At 38.6% G+C, this 23,962-nt stretch overlaps 1 protein-coding gene across 1 annotated transcript in view; it reads right to left on the bottom strand.

Annotated features, from left to right (window-relative positions):
- Positions 1-23,962, bottom strand: part of Cngb3 (cyclic nucleotide gated channel subunit beta 3) — a 175,834-nt gene that overhangs the window by 25,210 nt on the left and 126,662 nt on the right. The window contains 1 exon segment of the mRNA XM_059255609.1: positions 8,125-8,208. Within this exon segment, the coding sequence (XP_059111592.1) occupies positions 8,125-8,208 (84 nt within the window).

Genomic DNA, 23,962 nt, shown 5'->3' with positions numbered 1-23,962 from the left:
TTATGTAAACAGACTGGGAAGATGGCTGAAGGGAATAAAGTTCTTCTTGTGAAAGCACAAAGGCTGAAGTTCAGATCCCCAACACTTGTATAAAAGCCAGGCAAGCATGATGGCCTGGCTATAATCGCAGTGCTCAGCAAATAGAGACAGGAGGTTCCCTGGGCAGCCTGGGCAGCTAGACAAGCTGAGCTGGTTAGCTCTAAGTTTAATAAGAGACTTTGCTTCGGGATGTAAATGTACAATGATGTAGGAAGACCTTTGATGTCAACCTTTTTGGTGTCCACACACGTATACATACATGTAGGCTCATTTGCAAATATGAAACCACACACACCAGCATGTGTACACACGTGAGTGTATGCCATATACATACATATGTTCCTTTCCTACTCTCCCAGCTCCTCCTCCCCCGAAGCCAACCTAAAAACAACTTTGAACTGAAGATACAGATGGACTTGTGGAGATATTTTGCTTGTCTTTGCGGTTGACTAAAATGTACCCATGTGATTCTTCAGATTTAGGATTAAGGGTGATTTTACCCGATTTCTTCAGTCTTTCCCATATATATTTTTTGTCAGCATCCCCAACTGTATTTTTGCTGTATAATAAATATTAAATTATAAATTTAATCTTATGTTAAATAATTCCAATCTCTATTAAAAAATTAAGCATGCCATACAAGAATCATATTAACACTTTTAAGTCAAAATAGGTTGTTAAATTTATTTATTTGTTTGTTTATTCAAGTGTGTGTGTGTGTGTGCGTGTGTGTGCGTGTGTGTGTGTGTGTGTGTGTGTGTGTGTGTGTGTGTGTGTGTAAAGGCCAGAAAAGGGCTTAGGTATCGCCCTGTATTGATAGCTCTTCATGTACTCCTTTGAGGCAAGGCCTCTTCCTGAACCTGAGGCTTGTTTGTTCCTTTTTTCTTTTAGAAATTAGTAATCCAGAGAAGTTCTTACGTATCCACCTCCCCTCAGAGCTGGAGATGAAGGCATGGGTGCTGGGATCTCAACTCCAGTCCCCATGATTGCAAAACAAACACTCTTAACTGCTGAGCCATATCTTCAGCCCAGGTCATTCTAAATAGGCCAGTTTGCATAATACTGGCCATTATTTGGGTAATAGTCCCTAAAAAAGTGTCAAAATCAGTAGAATTTTAATCACTCTGAGCTATTGCTGTGGTTTTAATATCTCCCCCAAATTTCAACTGTTAATAATTTAACTTTCAAATTCACAAGATAGTGGTATTTGTAGATATGGCCCCCAAAGATAATTATGTCATGAGTACTTTGCCTTCATGAATGAGTTAGTTTATTACCAGAGAAATTATTTCTTTTCTGATAAGTTTGATTTACCTTTTCATGCGGTGCACTCTGCCACAATGTGACTTGCTGAGAAAGAAAGCCTTTGTCAAATGCCAGTAACATTATTGTGGACATTTTAGACCATAGAACCATGAGCTAAATAAACCTTTATCCTTCATAAATTACTAGTCTGTTGTTATACTCATATATAACAATAAAAATGAGCTAAGCTGTAAAAATATAACATTAATAGCAATAAATTTATTCTTGTTTCATGAATGGACTGCACTGAGTTATTAAATATTCCCATTATGTATACTTTCAATGGATTAGTATACACTAAAACAACTGAAAATTAAGTTGCATTGATTATAGTTTATGCTTTGTCATGACTGAGACAGTGTTCCTAAACCGAGTACAAGGCATGATGTATAAAAGGCACTCATTTATGAATGAAGAAAATGTAATTTAACTGTTTCTGGAAAGTTCTAAAGTCCTGTGATACCTAGGGTTATTTTCCTGAAAATCAACTGCTTTATAATTATCAAGTTGAAATATACTGCCATAAAAATTTCACCTCTTAATTTATATCTGAATAATCAAAATTCTTATCCTAAACATATATTTATATGAAATATAGTTTGAAGCAGAAATTGTAATATATATGGGTTTTATTATAGTTATTTATATAATTTCAATGTCAATAATAATTTGCCTTTGGCAGTACTTTGAAAATTCATCAGAATAGGAGGCTAGAGACATGGCTCAGTAGTTAATTTTTTTGTTTTGTTTTGTTTTGTTTTTCGAGACAAGGTTTCTCTGTGTGGTTTTGTGCCTTTCCTGGAACTCCCTTTGTAGACCAGGCTGGCCTCAAACTCACAGATCCGCCTGCCTCTGCCTCTCGAGTATTGGAATTAAAGGCATGTGCCACCACCACCCGGCTAATTTTTAACACCCATATTGGATAGCTTACAACTGCCTTAACTCTAGCTCCAGGGAATCTAATGCCCTTTTTTGATCTCCTGGAACACCTGAATGCATGTAGCATATACTCACACAGAAATGTATACATACACATAAATAAAAATAAAACTTAAAATATCATCTAGATACTGGATATTTGTATAGCTCCTTGTTTTAAACCATGTATTTGTTCCCTCAGAGCACGCTGTTTTTTATTTGGAAAATATTTTGTACTTCATTTAATTCTTGCAAAAATTCCAGTGAGAGGTGTCTCTTATTTCCTCTTTTTGAAAATTGGAAATAGAGGCTAAGTAAGCTAAGTGTCTCAAGCAAAAATACGAGGCTAGCAAGTGACAGCATTAAAATTGACAACATCTATATCACCTGACATGCATACAGATATACTGCATCTAACAATAAATACAACATCATGACTGATACCTTAATAACCAATGAAATAATATGAACAATTTAATAATAAAGTTATTTGAAAATTAGTGTCCTTTTACTCTAGTAAGTGATCACTAGGCCAGGGTCATATTCCTATTATTATTATTATTATTATTATTATTATTATTATTATTATTATTTGCATGCATGAAGTAATTTCAAGGAGCTGGAATGATGTTTCAAAGGCAGTATTACAACTGCCTGGAAGTACAAGTATATAATGGATACTTAAATATAGTTCAGTACTTCTAATTACTTCTTAATGATCATTTTGATAATTTCCCAAGGAGATCAGGCATAATCAACGAGCCTAAACTTTCACTACCTCTGGCTTATTTCTGGGTTAATTTGAGCCTTTTTTTAAAGCTTAATTAGCATTCAGATGAAGAAGACATCACTTAAAGAGAATAGAGGCTGACAGTACATGTAAAGCAAGATCGAACCTAACTTAAGACTGTTCTTGTGCTAATTTGGAGAAAATGTTGAAAGGCAAGCATTTCAGGTAGAACCAAGTAACTTTTAGTGAGTGTGTATGCCAAAAAAATTGGATTTTTGTTCTGGAGGCTGTTTCCAAGGCTAGTGGGGAGCATGATGGTACTCAGGGTACCTCATCAGAAGAGAGAGATGGTACTTAGTGTGGCTCCTAGACCATTAGCACCATGAAGAGCTCCTTTGGAGACTAAACTCCCAAAACCCCATTGTAGAAATATTGCATGAGAATCTTTGGAAATTAAGTCCCAGAAGTCCAAGCCTTTGAAAAGCTTGGTGGTTATTTTCTGTACGGCACCACAGCATCCCAAGAAAACTCCCAAGTAGTCTTGAAGCTCCACGAGTTTTTCCAAAGCAGTTTAGAATATCAGACCTGAACCCTGCCATTGCTTGGGTACTTAGGTAACCTCTAACTGAGCATGATTTGTTTTCCTCTCCCCTTCTCTGCAAGTGTGGTGGTATTGTGTTCCCCAAAATATTGTGCACGCTAATAAACTTATCTGGGGTCAGAGAACAGAACAGCCACAATATTAAACATACAGGATAGGCAGTGGTAGCACACACCTTTAATCCTAGCATTCCAGAGGCAGAGATCTACCTGGATCTCTGTGTGTTCGGTACAGCCAAGCATGGGGACTCACGTCTTTAATCCCAAGAAGTGAGCCTTTAATCCCAGGGAGTGATGGCAGAAAGCAGAAAGGTATATAAGGCGTGAAGACCAGAAACTAGACACTTTTGGCCTGGTTAAGCATTCAGGCTTTTGAGCAGCAGTTCAGCTGAGATCCATTCTGGATGAGGACTCAGAAGCTTCCAGTCTGAGGAAACAGGATCAGCTGAGGAATTGGCAAGGTGAGGTGGCTGTGGCTTGTTCTGCTTCTCTGATCTTCCAGCATTTACCCCAATAAATGGCCTTGGGTTTGGTCTTATTAATAAGAACTTTTTAAGATTCCTGCTATATGCAAGTTTTTGTGGAAATAGTAAAATACATATCAAATTGAATTCAGCTACCTAAACTTTGGTCAAGTAACAGCTTTTCTTCTCTGTCAGTGTCTGGTATTATGCAAATCTTCATTTAGAAATAAAAACAAAAGCAAAAACGAAGAAGAGAGACGCGTTCTCGTGCCTTCTGCCTACTCTTCCCTTCGCTTTTGTCTTTCTTTTCCTCATCTCTAGCCACTCACTTGTTTTTATTATTGGATGAGTTTGATATGATGATAAAGCTAGAGATGAGAAAGCTGCCTCTCTGCACCTCATGTTTCCTTTAGCAAATTTGTTCTGTTTCAAGGTGCAAATGTTATCTCAATAACCAACCTCTTCAGCCACTAGAACAACTTGAATTTGTTTTACTGTGTGACATCTACATCACCCCAGTGTGCCACTGTCCCCAAAGGAAGTCTTAAATCGCGCTGATCCTTTCTTTTTTTTTTCTCTCTCTCTTCCATTTTAATGAGCATGATTTTACTTATTTCACTTACAATCAGCCTGTATTCTACCTGGATGAGTTTATGTGGGATGTTCACATTTGGTTTCCAGTATGCTGGAATCTCTCCTTCCTTCCTCCTTTATCTTTGACAGCTCCTTCTCGGTAGCCCTTTCTCATTCATCTTCATTGATCTCATTAATAATGTTGGTGCCTTCCCAGGTACAGCCCCAGCCTACTTTCTCATACCATGCCTTGAACTCTTAATGCCAGCTTTCATTCTATTCCAGGTGCCAAACATTCACTTTGGACTTCATGTTCTTTCATCTGATTGATCCCACCTAGAAGCTGTGTCTCCATCTGATTATTTGAAATATTTCACACCTCATTTGATTTGTCTTTTCCCACTTTTTTAGTCCCTCATTTGCTCCCATTCCTTGAATATGGCAGGTTCTGCCTTGCTTCTCAGATCATTGCTGCGCTTCTCATAAAAATATTAGCCCATCGATTTCCTTTTTCTTATTTTACTAAAGGACTATTTATCTTTAGATTTTACAAAGGTCATCGCTGACAAACTGACAACTTCTCTCTCCCAACTTCCAGTATAAATAAGTGCCTTCACTACTCTGCCTTCCTCTAACAACTTCTGTTTCTCTTTATATAAGAGGACATTTTACAGTTTTGCACTAATTTAATTTTTGTTTCCTTCTCTTCCATCAAGCCAATCTTTCTCATGGCTGTATTTTAGAATCAGCTGGGATTTTTTTTTAGGCTAATATGTAGGTTTTATCAGGACCAGCTGAATGTCTAGGTGTGGAGCCAAGACTCCTTTGTTCATATGATGCTGACATACTATGAGTTGAACACCTTAGCACTAGACTGTAAACCCCTGAAGGACTTTGGTTGTTGATTGCTCATTACCCATTATAGTACCTGCCACAGAACATTAAAAACTACTTATTGCAGCTGGACACTCGGGAAGCAGAGGCAGGTGGATCTCTGTGAGTTCGAGCCCAACCTGCTCTATAGAGTGAATTCCAGGACACCCATGGCTGTAGAGAGCTGCGTGCAGCCGCGCCTTAAAGATGGCGCTGGCTTCCGCCTTTCACCCTCCCGATGGTGAGTGCTCTCTGTGATAAACAACTCCTTATTTGGCTAAGGCTAGGATCTGGCTTGCTTCCGCGCACCTGGACCTATCCGCAGTACCCATGTGGCAGACTGGGGTAGGCTACACAGAGGCTATTTAAGTTGTGGGTTGGCTCTCCCCGGGGTCAGAAGATTGTCTCAAGGTTCCTGAATAAACTGCTTGGAGAAGAGCCTGGTGTTGCATCTTCCTTGCTGGTCGAGGCAGACGCGACACATGGCTACACAGAGAAGCCCTGTCTCAAACAAACAAACAAACAAACAAACAAACAAACAGACAAACAAACAAACCAACACCCCCCCAAAAGAACCCCACAGTCAAACAAACAAAAAACCCTACTTATAGCTTAAGGAATAAATAATTTAAAATTGTTTTAACATGTGTCTTACTGTAGTTCTCTACATTCTTCCTGCAGACGCAAATTCCTTCCTATATGCCTTGACACAAGCAAATTCTTTTCCATACTCAGGTAATACTGGGTTCACTTCAGTTTATTTCCCAAGACTTGCTATAGGCTTCTTCTTCTTCAGAAAGTCTCCCAGCAGCTACTCTTGCTTTTGTCCTATAACCTGGTATTTATTCTACACTGTTTTGGAATGGAGTAAGTGCTTTGCATCTACACTCACTTGCGAACTCTCTAAGGCCTCAGGGCATCTCCATTTTTTTGTATTGTTCACCTTCCTTTATTTTAAACTTTATTTGTTTTTAAAATGTTCATGCAAGTATATATTACATGTTGAACACATCCCCCCATACCCCTCTACCTTTTCTTTCTTTTTTTATCTCACCTGTTAGTCTCCTTTGTCCTCCTAGACAATTTACTTCCACTTTAATGTTACATATATGCATATTTTATGTTCTGTTTTTAAATTTTGATTGTTCACTTTATCATTGTGTTAATTTCTTTAGATATAAAATTCAGGATCCCATTCTCTTTCTTTTTTTGGACAAAAACTTGCTCCATAAATGAGGACGACTTAGAACTGATGGTTTAGAACTCCCTGTAGCTCCTGCTGATCTTGACCTTGTGATCCTCTTGCCCCAGCCTTTTCCGAGTGCTGTGGTTATAGACATGTTCTTAATTATTTTTAAGATAATGATCAGAGTCGGTGAATACCCTAACTGTCATCATAGAGCCTTTCTCCAGTAACTGATGGAAGCAGATGCAGAGATCCACAGCCAAACACCAGGCCGAGCTCCAGGAGTTCAGTCGAAGAAAGAGAAGAGGGATTCTATGAGCAAAGGCATCAAGATCGTGATGGGGAAACCTGCAGAGACAACTAAACCAAAATAGTGGGAACCCATGCAATTTAGACCAACACCTGTGGAGCCTTCATGGGACTGGACTAGGCCCTCTGCATATCGAGACAGTTGTGTAACTTGATCTACTTAAGGGAATCCCTGGCAGTAGGATCAGAATTCATCTCTGGTGCATGGGCAGGCTTTTTAGAGCCCACTACCTACAGTGGGACACCTCGCACAGCCTTGAAGCAGGGGGAGGAGTTTAGACCTGCTCTGCTGAATGTACCAGACTCTCCTGACTCCTCATAGGAGGGAATGGGGCTGGATTGGAGCGGGGAGGCTGAAGGGGTAGGAGGAGGGAAGAGGGGGATCTGTGATTGGTATATAAAATGAATAAAAAAATTCTTAATAAAAAAGATAATGATCAGAGACTGTTGTGGTGACACACATCCTTAATCCCAATGCTTGAGAGGCAAGAGATAGGCAGATCTCTATGAGTTGCAGGGTAGCCTGACCTATATAGTGGATTCTAGGCCAGCCAGTGCAACATAATAAGACCCATCAATATGTATAAAAAGACAGGCATAATATATGAAGTTATTATTTCTTCATGGTAGAATTTCATGTTTGTAGTTTTTATGTTTTCTGTTTAAGAAATAATAAATATATAATACTTTTGTAGTCATCAAATTCACAATCAAGACTTAAAAAATTTGGCATTGATTATCTACTAACTATGTAAGCAAAATAGAAATAACAGATAGCTTGCTGATGAAGCAGAAAAAGCAAAAGCACCTATCACTTCTATATTTTTGTCCTTCATTTAACATATTTAAATTTGATGGTAAATTGTGATAGGTAATTTATATTTATACAAATGCCTTTTCAGACTACCTACATGTCTATCCTATGACATATGCAATGGAACCTATATTATCTTGTTCCATTTTGAACTCGAAGCATTTATTGTTGTTTTGTAGAATTAAATATATGGCATAGTGTTTTATAATATGGAGTCACTCTGGGCAGATTGTATTTCAAATACATTATTGACCTATGTCCAAATTCTTCCAATGCATTATTAACTATGCACTTGAAAATAGTATGCACTCACCTTTTTGCAGACAAAGTCACCAGGTAAATAAATAGTGGATTTCAATCTTAGTAGTAGGTCATAAATCATCTGTGTGTCACAGCCCTATATAAGGAGAATAATAATTTTATAGATGCAGCCAAAAGCAAACACCCTAAATTATTTTAAAAATAATAAAAGTAAAAAGTCAATAGACATCTGTCTTCCTCTCCAAATGCTCACTTACAATGGATTTGTACTTGCCTTTATCTAAATTCTAGAGAAAAAAAAAAGGTATCAATATTAAGAGATTGTAACTTTATAAAGAAATATTTGGGGTGAGTCCTGTCTCTTAGACCTATTAGTATTCAATCATGCTCTTGTTCTCCTAAACTGTAAAACAGTTATGAAAAGAGTACTCATAAATGAAACTTTACATGGTGCTTAATTAATGACAGCTATTAAAGATTATGCTTATGGCATGTTCAGATTGTCATAACTCAGTATTTGCTAAACAGCTTTCTTTTGTAAAACAACATTACTAAAATTTTGATATTATTTAACTCTTTAAACTTATGTATATGTCTTTCTTCTCCAAAATAATTATCTTCTTAAAGATAGGAAAATACATATGAAAGCAGTATCTGCAGTACTTAAATTATTGGTTGGAACCAGGGAGCCTCCATGTGACCAACTGAAGCTTTCTACATATATGTGATAATTGTATAGCTTGGTCTATTTGTGAGACTCATAACAATGGGAGCAGGGCTGTCCCTAATGCTTTCGCTTGCTCTTGGGAACCTCTTCCTCATACTGGGTTGCCTTGCCCGGTCTAAATACAAAGGGAGGTGCTTAGCCTTACTGCAACTTGATATGCCATACTTTGTTGATACTCATGGGAGGCCTGACCCTTTCAGAACAGAAACAGAGGAGCAGTGGATTGATGCTGGGAATGGAGGGGAGGAGAGAAGAAATAGGAGGATAGGAAGGAGGGGAAACTGTGGTCCGGATACAAAATAAATAAATAAACTAAAAAAGTAAAGTATTGGTTGGAACAGTATATTTCATATAGCTGCCTTTTAGTGTCCACTTGCTTATTGGCTGACTATAGAGCCAATTACTTGCCTCGCCCAACTAAGCTCTATACATGCTATGGAGAGTGACTTTGCTTTCTTTTATTGAAAATAGATTCTTAGATCCTTTGCCATACAGTATATCCTGACTATAGTTTTCTCTTCCTCTAGTTGCTCCCCACCTCTTCTTCCTCTGGAACCACTCCTATCTGTCTCTCATTAGAAAAGAACAGGCTTCTAAGAGATAACAACCAAACATGACAAAATACAACAAGGTAAAGGAAAAACTATCATGTTGAAGTTGGTCGCAGCAACCCAACAGGACAAAAAAAGTTCCAAGAACAGGCACTAGAATCACTTGTTCTCAGTCAAGAGTCCAACAAAAATACTAAGCTAATAGTTAAAATATATGTGCAGAGGACCTCTTACAGATCCCTTTAGGCCATGTGCTTGCTGCTCCAGTCTCTGTGAGTTCATGTGTGTCTTGTTTAGTTGATTCAGAGGGCCTTGTTATCCTGCTGTCCTCTACCTCCTCTGGCTCTTATCATCTTTCCAATTCCTCCATGGGATTCCCTGAGCTCTGAGGGGAGGGATTTGATTTAGACCTCTTCTACTTGACGCTCTTAATCCACATAATGTCTGGTTGTGGGTCTCCACATACGTTCCCCTCTGCTGCTGGAGGAAGTCTCTCTGATGATGACTGGATAAGACACGTCAGAAGGTTTCTCCAGTTCCTCCCTGCCTGCAGCTACTAGGACCCAAGTAAACACACAGAGACTTATATTAATTATAACTGCTCGGCTATTAGCTCAGGCTTATTACTGACTAGCTCTTATACTTAAATTAACCCATAATTCTTATCTATGTTTAGCCATGTGGCTTGGTACCTTTTCTCAGTTCTGCCTTGTCATCTTGCTTCCTCTGTGTCTGGCTGGTGACTCCTGACTTTGCCCTTCCTTTTCCCAGCATTCTCCTAGTCTGCTTGCCCCGCCTATACTTCCTGTCTGGCTACTGGCCAATCAGTGTTTTATTAAACCAGTGTATAAGAGCATTATCCCACAGCACACTTTGATCTATGAGTATATCATAGTATCTTTAGAAATTATTTTATTGATTTTTTTTCTTTTTTTAACCAGTTTGTTCAGTTTGACCCTAGGTCTCTGGGCTATCTAGTCCCTAGTTCTTGGTTATACAAGCAGTGTTGGGTATGGGTTGCTTCTCGTGGAGTGGGCTTTGAGTAAAATCAGATATTGGTGCGTTACCTCCACAAGTCTGTGCCAACATTGTCCTAGCATATTTTGGAGGCAGGATATGTTGTAGGTCAAAGGTTTTGTGGCTGGGTTGGTGTCCATATTTCTCTTTCAATAGTCTCTAAGGATTTATTGCTTTCTTCCAATTTTTTATTTGTCTTTTCCTCTATTTCTTTATAGATTTCTTCCCATTTTTTTGTTTGACTTTTTCTCCATTTCTTTATTGATTTCCTGCACTTTTTTGTTCATCTTTTGCTCAATTTCATTTTTCATTTTTTTTGAAAGGCCTCTAGCACCTTCATGATGCTATTCTTAAGTTTACTTTCTTCTCCTTCTTCAACCTTGTGATGTTCAGGTCTTGCTGTTGGAGGAGGGCTAGGTTCTGGTGATGCTGTTTTGCTCTTTATGTTGTTGTATGTATTTCTGCCTTGATGTCTGCCCATCTCCTTGTGGATTCATTCTTGGTCTTATCAGGGTTCTTGGTCCAGTCAGAGGTGACAGATTCTGTGTTTCAGGAAGCCTCTCTTGGTCCAATGAGAGGTGGCAGATTCTACGTCTCAGAAAGCCACTCTTGGTCTAATGAGGGCTGGCAGATTCCCTGTCTCCTGAGGTTACTCTTGGTCCAATGACAGCTCTTTGTCCAATGAGAGCTGTCTCTCTAGGCCCAATGAGAGCTTTCTGTCTGGGCCGGATGGGAGCTGGGGGTTGGTTTCCAAGCCTCAGGAAGTGGCAGGGAGGCCGTGCTTGGGCAAATGGGTGTGGGGGCAAGGCATGTAGATTGCAGGGTCGCTGGTCACTCACCTCTGGGCCGGATCTCAATAGTCTCTAGAGGACCTTCCCATACCAAAGAGATTAGAACCTTGGAGTGAAGGCTCTATTTATGTATTAGCTCAACTTCCTTATGTTCAATGACTTGTGTGGATGTTGTCCCTAGCAATGGGGCCCACTGTCTTTTTGCAGAGAGCAACCCTGTGTCTTAGCATCAGCCTGGGTTGTTTGCGAATTTCCATAAGATCCCCTTGGCCAACAACTCAATTGATTGCAACTAGAAGCCTTGCCCAACTACAAGAGATGGCCAGTTGACACTCTGTATCTCCCATTATTAGGATGCCTCCTTAGGATCACCTTCATAGATTCCAGGAAGTTTCCACTGCACTAGGTTTCCATGCCACTCCCATATGTTCCCAATTCCAGCCATCTCTCCCTGCACTCTATCCCTCCAAGGCATCTCCCCCAAGCCTGATCCCTCCCATTCCAATCCCCACCACCCCCAGTCTACCCATAAAACTATTATATTTCACCTTCCCAGGAGATCCATAAGCCCTCACCCCTAAACTCCTCCTCTTTACCTAACCTTTCTGTGTCTACAGAGTTTGCTTGGTTATGACTTACTTAATGGCTAATGTCCACTTCTAAATAAAAACATATCATTTGTCTTTCTGTGTCTGTGTTACCTCACTTAGAATGATGTTTTTTTCTAGTACCATCCACTTGTCTGCAAATTTCATGATATCATTTTTTAAAACAACTGAATAATACTCCATTGCATACATGTACATTTTCTTTATCCATTCTTCTGTTGAGGGACATGTAAGTCATTTCCAGTTTCTGGTTATTATGAAATAAGCCACAATGAACATGGTTGAGCAAGTGTCCTTGTATTAGGATGGAGAGTACTTTGGGTATATGCCTAAGAGTGGTCTATCTGGATCATGAGGTAAACCAATTTCCAATTTTCTGAGGAACCTCCATACTGATTTTCACAGTGGCTGTACAAGTTTTCACTTCTGCCAGCAATGGAGGAGTGTTCCCCTTGCTCCACATCCTCATCAGAATGATCTGTCATTTGTGGTATTAATTTTTGCCATTCTGACAGGTGTAGGATGGAATCTCCAAGCAGTTTTGATTTGTATTTCCCTGATGGCTAAGGAGGTTGAACATTTCTTTTCTTTTCTTTTTTAGTTTATTTTTATTTTCATTTTTCATTTTTTCTTTTTATTAAGAGATTTTCTATTCATTTTATATACCAACAACAGATTCCCCTATCCTCCCTCCTCCCACCCACTCAGCCTTCCCCCACAACCCATCCCCCATTCCAACCTCCTCCAAGCAAGGTCTCCCATGGGGAGTCAGCAGAGCCTGGTACATTCAGTTGAGGCAGGTCCAAGCCCCTCCTCTCTGCACCAAGGCTGTGCAAAGTGTCTCACCATAGACACTAGACTCCAAAAAGCCAGGTCATGCACTAGGAACAGGTCCGGATCCCACTGCCTGGGGGCCCTCTATACAGTGAACATTTCTTTAAGTGTTTCTCAGTTGTTTGGGTTCCTTTATTGAGAATTCTGTTTAGATCTGTACCTCATTTTTAAATTAGATTATTTGTTTTTTTGATATCTAGTTTCTTGAGTTCTTTATATATTTTGGATATTAGTCCTCTATCAGATGTGGAGTTGGTCAGAACCTTTTCCCATTCTGTAGGCTGTTGCTTTGTCTGATCGACAGTGTCCTTGCCTTATAGAAGATTTTCAGTTTCATGAGGTCCCACTTATTAATTATTAATCTTAGTGCCTGTGCCACTTGTGTTCTACTCACAGAGTTGTCTCCTGTGCCAATGGGTAGAGGCTATTCTCACTTTTCTTCTATCAGGTTCAGTGTATCTGGTTTTATGTCGAGGTCTCTGATCCAATTGAACTTGAGTTTTATGCAGGGTGATAAATATGGATCTATTTTCATGAAGACATCCAGTTTGACCAGTGCCATTTGTTAAAGATGTTTTCTTTTTCTCCAGTGTGTATTTATGGCTTCTTAATGAAAAATCAGGTGTCCATAGATGTGTGGATTTATTTCTGGGTCTTCAATTTTATTGATCAACATGTCTGGTTTTGTGCTAATACATGTGGTTTTTATTACTATAGCTCTGTAGTACACCTTGAAATCAAGTAGGTGATTTTATTGTTCAGGATTGCTTTAGCTATCTCGGTTTTTTTTTTTTTCTCACATGAAGTAAGAATTATCCTTTCAAGGTCTGTAAAGAATTGTGTTGGGATTTTTATGGGGATTGTATTGAATCTGTAGATTGTTTTTGGTAGGATGGCCATTTTTACTATGCTAATCCTACCAATCCATGAGCATGAGAGATCTTTCCATCTTCTGTTATCTTCTTCAATTTATTTCTTTAAAGACTTGAGGTTTTTAATTATACAAGTCTTTCACTTTCTTGGTTAGAGTTACCCCCAAGATATTTTATATTATTTGAGGCTATTATGAGAGTCATTGTGTCAATGATTTCTTTCTCAGTCTGTTTTCCATTTGTATATAGGTGGGTTACTGATTTTTTTTTTGAGTTAATCTTGTATCCTAAATTTGTTAAAAGTTTTTTTTTTTTCCTGATCAGCTGTAGGAGTTCCCTGGTGGAAATTTTAGGGTCATTTCTCTATACTATTATATATATATATATATATATATATATATATATATATATATATATATATATATATATAAAATCTGCAAATACTTTGACTTCTTCCTTTCCAATTTGTATACCCTTGATCTCTATCAGTTGTCTTATTGCTCATGCTAAAACTTCAAGTATATATTTTCTAGAGATGGAGAGTATGGACAGCCTTGTCTTGTTCCTGACTTTAGTGAATTGCTTTGAAATTTTCTCTATTTAATCTAGTGTTGGCTATAGGCTTGCTGTATTATGTTTAGGTATATCCCTTGTTTCTCTGATCTCCCTAGGACTTTTATGATGAAGGGGTGTTTGATTTTTTTTCAAACACCTTGATCATGTGGTTTTTTTCTTTCCATTTGTTCACATGGTGGATTACATTTACTGATTTCTGTATATTTAACCATCTCTGCATTTCTGGGATGAAGCCTACTTGATCATGTTAATGATCTTCTTGTTGTGTTCTTGGATTCTCTTTGCTAGCATCTATTACTTTTGCATATATGTTCATAAGGGAAATTGGTCTGTAGTTCTTTTCTTAGTTAATTCATTATGTGGTTTGGGTATCAGGGTAACTGTGGTCTCATAAAATGAATTGGGAAATATTCCTTCTGTTTCTATTTTGTGGAATAATTTGAGAGTCTGGTAGAATAATGTACTAAAACCATATGGCCCTGGGCCTTTTTTAGTTGGTAGACTTTTAATGACTGCTTTTATTTCACTAGGGGTTATAGATCTTTTAAAGCTGTTTATATAATCTTGATTTAACTTTGGTAAGCTGTACCTATCAAGAAAACTATCTGTTTCTTTTTAGGTTTTCCAATTTGGTGGAATAGAGCTTTTTTGAAGTACATCCCTATGATTGTCTGGATTTCTTTAGTGTCTGTTTTTATGTCCCCCTGTTTGTTTCTGATTTGTTAATTTGGATATTCTCTCTATTTCCCTTTTATTTACTTTGGGTAAGAGTTTTTCTATCTTGTTGATTTTCTCAAAGAACCAACTATTTGTTTTATTGATTCTTTGTCTTTTTCTCTTTGTTTCTGTTTTATTGAGTTAGCCTTCAGCTTGACTATTTCTTGCCATTTATTCTTCTTGGGTATTCTTCTTTTTGTTCTAGAGCTTTCAGGTGTGCTGTTAAGTCACTAGTATGAGATCTCCAAATTCTTTATGAAGGCACTTAGTGCTATGAACCTTTCTTTTAGCACTACTTGCATTGTGTCCCATATATTTGGGTATATTGTGTATTAATTTTCATTCAATTCTAGAATATCTTTTTTTCTTTATTTCTGTCTTGACCCATTTTTCGTTCAGTAGATTGTTGTTCAAGTTCCATGAGTTTGTAGGCTTTCTGTTGTTTCTGTCATTATTGGCATCCAGTTTTAACTTGGGGTGGTCTAATAGGACTCATGGAGTTTTCTCAATTTTCCTGTATCCCTTGAGACTTGCTTTGTATCTAAGTATGTGGTCAATTTTGGAGAAAGTTCTCTGAGGTTCTGAGAATAAGGTATATTCTTTTGTGTTTGAGTGCAATGTTCTGTAATATCTCTTAGGTCCATTTGGTTTGGAACATCTGTTAGCTCCTGCGTTTCTCTGTTTAGTTTTTGTCTGGATGACCTGTCAGTTGGTGAGAGTGGGATATTGAAGTCTTCCACTATCAGTGTGTGAGGGTCAATATGTGATTTTTAGTTGTAGTGATTTTTCTCTTATATGCTTAGGTGCCCTTATGTTTGGGGTATAGATGATAAGAATTTGTAGGCTTGAATATCAAAAAGGGTTGAAATAAACTGCGTATGTGTTTATATACAATTACTTAAATAATGTGGTTTAAACAAAGGAAGATAGGGAATATATTAAATATACTATTAGATTATGAAAAATCAGCATATGAACTAGTATCTTATGATTTATGTGTAACAAATACAATTATAAAAATGATCTTTGGAAAGATATCTTAAAAGTATGTGTCTTGGTGGCACCTTCTGAGGAAGGAGGAGGGAGGCTGACTGTGAGGAGAACAAACGAGACTTCGATAATTGTTCTTATTTAAAATGTTAATAAGAGAGAGACTTTCTCTCTCTGTGGGGACATCCATTTCACTATTCCTCTTTCAGCTATCAGGTGAGCTCACTAGCAGAAAGTGCTAATAAAGGAGAACTAATCAATGGGGACCTGTTAGACCAACCCAGGAGATAAGACCCAAAATAGATAAGCAGACAATTAGTCCTCTTCTAAGCAGGAAGACACAACATTTACATCAACAGTTCCCAGAGCCTTGCCCAGGTTTCCCCAGAGAGGAACATTTGGACTACTTGAAATATGACTTTCTATTAAAACATTTGGACGGAATCTCAATTAGATCATGGAAACTCAACACAAATGCTAAAGACAGTAAACATTTAGAACTTGCTTTGCCAACCAAACAATGCTGTCTGTGAGAGGTTGTTTTATGGTCAGGTACCCTGGTTCTGGCAGCTGTGGCTTAGGGTTCAACCCTTCTCATACAGATTTGAACTTAGGGAAATGAAATCTGTATGATGAAGTCATTCTATTTTATGATGTGTTTGAGAACGACTACATTATTTTTTTTCTCCACAAAATTATTTTGTTCACATTTATTTATGTGTTTGTGTGTGCACATGTTTGTGGAGTCAGAGGACAACTCCCAGGACTCAATGTTCTTCTGCCATGTGTGTTCTAGGGCTGGAACTTCAGGCCGTTAGGCTTTGTTGCAAGCACATTTGTCCACTCCATTATTATGTGTTTAAAAAGCATTGCGTCTTGCATTAACTTTTTCCTCCCCCCTTTTCTGTGTGACTTTCTTTGATAGAAGTCATTAGGACGTTTTCAGATATAGAAATTCAGAGAGGAGCCACTGTGAATTTTCTCTTTTTTTTTCTTCCTTCATTCTTTTCTTTTCTTTTTTTGTGTGTATGTGCTGAAATTCAGTTTTATTTAGGTTATTTGGCAATATTGGCAGAAGTACAAAATCTTTGTCTGTGACCATGGGTCATATTAGACATGCACTTGTAGCTTGTAGAAGGTTGGTTGCATGTGTATTCATTAACCAGCTGCCTTTCATTACCAGTGACAAACTGCCCAACTTTCTCTACTTTCAAAAGCGTAGGGATTTGTAAAGTAGGATTGAAAAAATGCTATCCACAGATTAAAAAATTCTCTTGAAATAATAAATGCATACATAATATATTAAAGACATTTACATTTACTGCTCCAGGTGTCAAAACAGGCATTTGACAGTTTGTACATTCTTGTTTTTACTCACTGATAATTTCAGTTTAGAGACCAAAGTGTTTCCAAATGCTGTAAGAGCCATCACTTGAAACCCCAGTATAGTTTCTATGGAATGAAAGGACAGAGGGACCACGGGGATGCTTCCTGTGGCCTTTAAAATCACAAAGCTTTTTTTCTTCAGTGGGATTTTTCTTCTGTGTAGCTCAGGGCACTGTTTACTTACTTAATGCCTTACAATTTCTATCTGCCTTGCAGTGGATTTATGTATGGGCTTATTTCAGTGTATTATTGAGCAGTAAATTGGAGTAAGGCCTCTTTCTCTAAGGCAAACATTGAGTAGACCTGACAGTAAATATCACAAGGACTGGTTTGGAAATGGAATCCTGACTCCACTGCTGTGGAATGTCATAGTGTCCCCCTTTGCTTTCTAACGCTGTGATAAAGACCATGAGCAAAAGCAAAATAGAAAGGAAAGAGTTTACATGTTCTAATCACAGTCCATGACTGAGGGAAACCAAGTCAGGAGCTCAAGTAGGGCAGGAACTGAAGCAGAGATCATGGAGGAACGTTCCTTGCTGACTTGCTCCCCATGGCTTGCTTTTTTTTTTTTTTTTTTTTTTTTTTGGTTTTTTGAGACAGGGTTTCTCTGTGTAGCTTTGTGCCTTTCCTGGAACTCACTTGGTAGCCCAGGCTGGCCTCGAACTCACAGAGATCCGCCTGGCTCTGCCTCCCGAGTGCTGGGATTAAAGGCGTGCGCCACCACCGCCCGGCTGGCTTGCTTTCTTATACCACCCAGGACCACCTGCCCAGGTGTCTTAGTCACTGTTCTATTACTGAGAAAAGACACCATGACTAAGTTACTCTTATAAAAGAAATACTTTAATTGGGAAGCTTGCTGACAGTTTGAGAGGTTTAGTCCATTATGGTGGGGAGCACGGCATGCAGACAGGAATAGTGCTGGAGAAGTAGCTAAGAGTTACACTTTAATCTCCTGGCCAAGAGAAGGACACTGGTCCTGGTGTAGGCTTTTGAAACCTCAAAGCCCAGTCCCAGTGACAGACTTCCTCCAACAACACCTCCGAATCCTTTATAAATTCCTCTGTTTTCAACAGCATAGGGATTTGTAAAGTAGGACTGAAAAATACTATACACAGATTCAAAAATTCTCTTGAAATAATAAGTACATACATAATATATTAAAGACATTTACATTTGCTGCTCTAGGTGTCAAAACAATCATTTGACTCTTGTTTTTACTTGTTGATAATTTTAATTTAGAGACCAAAGTGTTTCTAAACGCTGTAAGAGGTGTGTAAGAGCCACTCCCTGATGACTAAGCATTCACACATATGAGCCTATGAGGACCATTCTTGTTGAAACCACCACACCATTGGTGCCACTGCCCCCAGCGGGCTGGACTCTCTCACATCAATCATTAGATAAGAAAGTTCCCCATGGATTTTTCCTACATGTCCGTCTGATGGAGGCATTTTTTCCCATTGAGCTTCCCTCTTCCCAGATGACTCTAGCTTGTGCCATTCGGACAAAAACCTGACAAGCACATGTGGTACCTTTCTTTTTAAGCCTTATTCTCTGGGCAGTACAAGAAAAGGTTGGTGGCAAGCTCTGTATGGCTGACATTTTCTATTCCATTCCCCTGGGGGATGGTTGTAGGCATTCCAGCTTTCCCTGCAGCTTCTTTCAGTCACCTTGTTCATCTCTTTGGATGCTTTGTCATGCTAGTCAAGTAATGTGTCCCAGATTTTCTTGCAGTCTCTCTGGAAAGCAGTGGGTATTATGGGATCATGAATGCTGCTACTATGTCATTCACCCCATCACAGAATTTTTAGATTTGATTTCCCATTTCTATGATTCCACGAAATTTCCAGCATGGCTGTACTAGTTAAATTTGTCAAACAATGCCTACAGGGCAGAGTCCAAGACTACCTGTACCTGTTCCCTATTGACCTGGTCATCAGTAAAAGGCTGAAACAAGATGTGGGTCACATATGCCATGGTTCTTGGGAGAAAGCAGAGTTGCTGAACCAATCTGCCTGCTAGACAGCCATATTCTCACACTCAAACCTCAGAGAGACACCTCTCTCAGGAATATCAGTATACCTACCCCTGGCACTGTGTAGGATCTGAGTTGCCCAGTGCACAGATTAATACCAAGCATGCAGGATTTTTTTCCTTTTCTACAGTTTAGTGAGAGTAGAGTGCCTGCTGAAACATAAACATGACTGTTGTGTTAATATTTAATAATTATATTAAAATTTACTGTTTTGTTTTTCTGTTTAAGTCTTCCAACTCCCATAGGAGGCTAGGAGTCAATCTTGTGTTTTAGACAAAGGCTTAGAAGCTCAAGAGGCTTCTCCACTCCCTCTTGGCCACCCACACAGCAGGCATCACCCCCTGAGCACTCTGAGGTCAATATGCCTGTACTATTTACTCTCTTCTCACCAGGGACCAGTGCTAGACACTGAGTGAATGGGCTGATGTGTGAAATAAGATTGGTAGAAATGGTTTCATTTTAGATAATGAGAAATTATCTAAATTATCATTTAGATAATGAGAAATAATGAGAAATTCCGTGCTGCCTAAAAATTGTGTTAAATATTTGTGTAAAGATTCTGGAGACGTGAATTGAGGTGTAGGAAATCCCATTTTTATTCAAAATATAACCTAATTGTTGTAGATTGGTTCCAGGAAACTCATTTTTAACATCTACAAATGTGGAACACAGTTGTGAAGCTGATAGAATTTATCCTTAGAGCCCCTACCTTTTAGTTCTATGGGACCCATCCTTTTCTATTTCTAGGCTCCCCACATCCTTTTTTGTGTGTTTTCTTTGAAACAAACCTTAAAATATTATCAGTGACTTCTAATTTACTGTGAATTTAAGTGATTCCCAAGTACAAGTCTTTAGGGCTTTTACTAACTTGGTTTTCCTTACTGTAAAGAGAAATGCTTCCTTCTGTCTCAAATTTCATTCCCATTAAAAAAGGAAAGGTTGAGTCAAAGATTCACATCTTATCAATCCTGAGTCTTAAATCCCACCAGATCTAGCCATACACTCAATGTTTGCAAACAATAGTAATAGGTTTCTCTATCAGCTTCCTTTAAGAACTGTCAATGATTCAGTAATTCTAGGAATATAGGCACACACTCTTCTAGGAACTTTACATGTTCCAAGTGGGAAGTTCTCAGCTAGAAGGAAAACTGGAGGTGAAGTTTCTAGGATCCTTTTAGAATCAGGCGTGAAGAACTCAGCTTTACCGTATGAACATCCCCATGAGATTGAGTCAGTTTTGTTTCTCAGCAATAGTAATAATTATACTTTCCAAATATCAAATACGGATGTAGACTATGTTTGAAATTAGTTAATTATTGCAACACACACACACACACACACACACACACACACACACACACACACAATCTTATATTTGTTTAGATTCTCCTCAGCCTAGGCACTCCTTAAGAGCAGATAGTATGAATGCAGCTACAGGTGCTACAGGTGGTGCCCCCCACTGCCGGGCTCCTGCCTTAGCTGCTCAGGATGTGAAGACTGGGATTTAAGTGAAAACAAAAGGCTTGGAGAACAGCCTAGGAACAGCACCTCCTGACTGACACTCCTGCTGTAAAAGCAAAGGCAGTGGCAATGACACAGCTTTCCTATAGCTCTCCGATTTCAGGCCCTGGTGAGGCGATGCTTGATGGCGTGTCTGGATAGGCCCCCACTGTTTGGATCTGGGTGTGAACACAGGCGTCGCTTTGCCTTTCCCATTCTATTCCCGGTGTGACTGTCACTCACTTGCAAATGATTCTTCCTGATATTTCCTACTGAGGAAGCCACAGATTTTCCAGAAGCCATTAGTGATAAGTGAGTCACAGGTCACACTACAATGTTCTGTATGGTGAGATCTGCACTTTTTCCAGAGTAGCAAATGGTCAGACATTTCATGGTTTCTTTGATTGACAGGTAGTAGACGTTCATGTTTCAAGTTTGGTGTTTCAAGGTCTCCCAGTTTCCTTCTGTGGGGTGGTGGGGCTCATTTTTTTTTTTTTTTTTTTAATTTTAGGTATGCGATTCTAATGCTAGCCACTAGGTGGCATGGTAGAACTTTTATTAAATTTTCTTCCATTTCTGGTAATTTTAGTGGCCAAAGCAAAGTGTGATTTCCCTAGCTTAATTTGATAAAAATATATACATTTAAAAGTCAAAATAGGAATAATAAGTCATCATAAAATATTACCCAGTATAATGGAAATGAATCACTCTTGATAAGTTTAATAATCAGCTTTGGGCCTGAAATAACAAAAAATCTTCAAGGAGCTATTTTAATGAGAAAAAAATAATGTGACAATTCATCAATGAGCTATATCAAAACCAACAGCTCCATGTCAAAGTAGCAAACCTTACTGACTAACCTGGATTGATGAAGCAAAGTTTTAGAAACTCCTGTGAGTTTTTTCTACCTGCTTTAAGAGGAAGAAAGTACATAACATTTTGGGTTTTATCTATCTATCTATCTATCTATCTATCTATCTATCTATCTATCTATCTATCTATCTATCTATCTATCCATCCATCCATCCATCCATCCATCTATCTATCTATCTATCTATCTATCTATCTATCTATCTATCTATAATCTATCTATCTATCTATCTATCTATCTATCTATCTATCTATTTATCTTCTACGAGACAGAATCTTATGTACCCTAGGCCACCCTCAAACTCACTCTGTAGCTGAGGCTGGCCTTAACTCCCGATCCTTCTGCCTTTACCTCCCAAGTGCTGGGACTACAGGCATGTACTGACCAATAGAAAAGTACAAAAGCACATGTGAGTTTGTTTCTGACTGATATGCTAAGTCCAAGTGTGAAAAATGCTGAGGGGGGATCACTTTCATGCTCTCACTCTCATGACACTTCTTCTAGACCCTTTCTGCTGCTGTCGGATCTGAAACACATTGAAAGACTCACATATTAAAAGCTGGTTCCCAGATGATGGTATTCCAGAGAAATGGAAGTTGCTGGACCCTTAAGGATTTAGGGTCTAATGAAAGGAAATTAGATTATTTGGATGTGTCCTTGAAGGGAATACTGGGACCCACCCCGACTCTATCTCTCTGCTTTCTAGCTACCATGAGATGATCATCCTTCCCCTCAAGTGCTCTCATTATCATGTACTGTACTGACACAGATCTCAAACTACACAAACAACCATCGAGTACTGAACCTGAGAAGAAGAAGTACACCTTTCCTCCTTTTAAGTTGATTGTCTCAGGTATTTTGTCTCATCAGTAAAAAGCAGACTTATATCAACGACTGGGAAAAGGTTGATGGGGAACCAAAATGTACCATCACACAGTGGTTAAGCTCACCGTCTGTGGTGTGAAGGACCTGTGCTCAAACTCTGCTGCATTGCTTAGAGTTCTGGATATTACTTCAGTTGGCTGCATTGTTTACTTTTCCATAAAATTGAGGCAGTAACTAAGCTTTCTTTAAGAGTGTATTAGTTGGCAACAGGCCATGCCTGGCAGAAAAGCAGGTAGGCTGCCTGCAGTCTTTCTCTTCTATCTCTGTTTGCCTAGACCCAATTTTTCAGTCTCATCCCTAATGTTGTAACAGATCACCAGCTGTGCCTCCCACCCACTGCCCATATTTCCTGTGGATCCCACAGACTATCCCCTTTTAACTTCCCTCCCCTGACTCCTGGCTAAATCTTAGCCTCCAGTTCCAGCAGTCATTCCCATTAAACACACCAACTCAACAAGGCAGTAAAACAGGTAACATACACCCATCACACTCTTTGAAAATCCAGAAAGGAAACAAAATCCAAGGCACAAAACACACACCAAACAAAATCAATTCCAGAAATCAGCACCTAGACTTATAATCATCCCCAACCCAGATGCCTAGACACCAGCATAAGAATACAATCAGTAACAGCCAAGGCAATATGTCTCCACTAGAGCCCAGCTATTTTACTGCAGCAGTCACTGAATATTGCAACACAGCAGAAGCACAGGAAAAAGACCTTAAAGCCAACTATATGAAGAAGATAGGAGTCCTTAAAGAGGAAATGACCAAATCTCTTAAAGAAATCCAGAAAAACACACACCATCAGAGGAAAAGAATAAATACCTTAAAGAAAGCCAAGAAAATAAAAACAAGTAGTTAAAGGAAATAAATAAAACTATCTAAGATTGAAAATGGAAATAGAAGCAATAATGAAAACACAAACTGAAGGAACTATGGAAGTAAAAAATTTAGAAACTTAAACAGGAACTACAGAGGCAAGAATACAAAGGTTGGATAGAGACTCTCAGGTACTGGATTTACAATACAAGAAATTGATACATCAGTCAAAGAAAATGCTAAACCGAAAAAACTCCTGACATAAATTATCCAGGAAATCTGAGACACTATGAAAAGACCAAACCTAAGAATAATAGAAAGAGAGGGAGAAGAATCCTGGCTCAAAGGCCCAGAAAAATGTTTTCAACAAAATCGTAGAAGAAAATTTTCCTAACCTAAAGAAGGAGATGCCTGCAAAGGTACAAAAGCTTACCTATAAAGGTACAAAAGCTTATAGAATACCAAATATATTGAACCAGAAAAGAAAGTCCCTTTGCCACATAATAGTCAAAACAATAAACATACAGAAGAACAAAGAAAGAATATTAAAAGCCAAAAGAAAAAAGGACAAAGTAACACATAAAGGCAGAGCTATCCATTGAGAATTACACCCAACTTCTCAGTGGTAACTCTAAAAGCCAGAAGGGCCTGGACAGACGTGCTGAAAACAATAAGAGACCATAGATGCCAGCCCAGATTACTATACCC

This window comes from Peromyscus eremicus, chromosome 2 (assembly GCF_949786415.1).
Source record: "Peromyscus eremicus chromosome 2, PerEre_H2_v1, whole genome shotgun sequence".
NCBI lineage: Eukaryota > Metazoa > Chordata > Mammalia > Rodentia > Cricetidae > Peromyscus > Peromyscus eremicus.
Note: the sequence above shows the minus strand (reverse complement) of the source record. Positions and strands in the feature narration are given on the sequence as shown.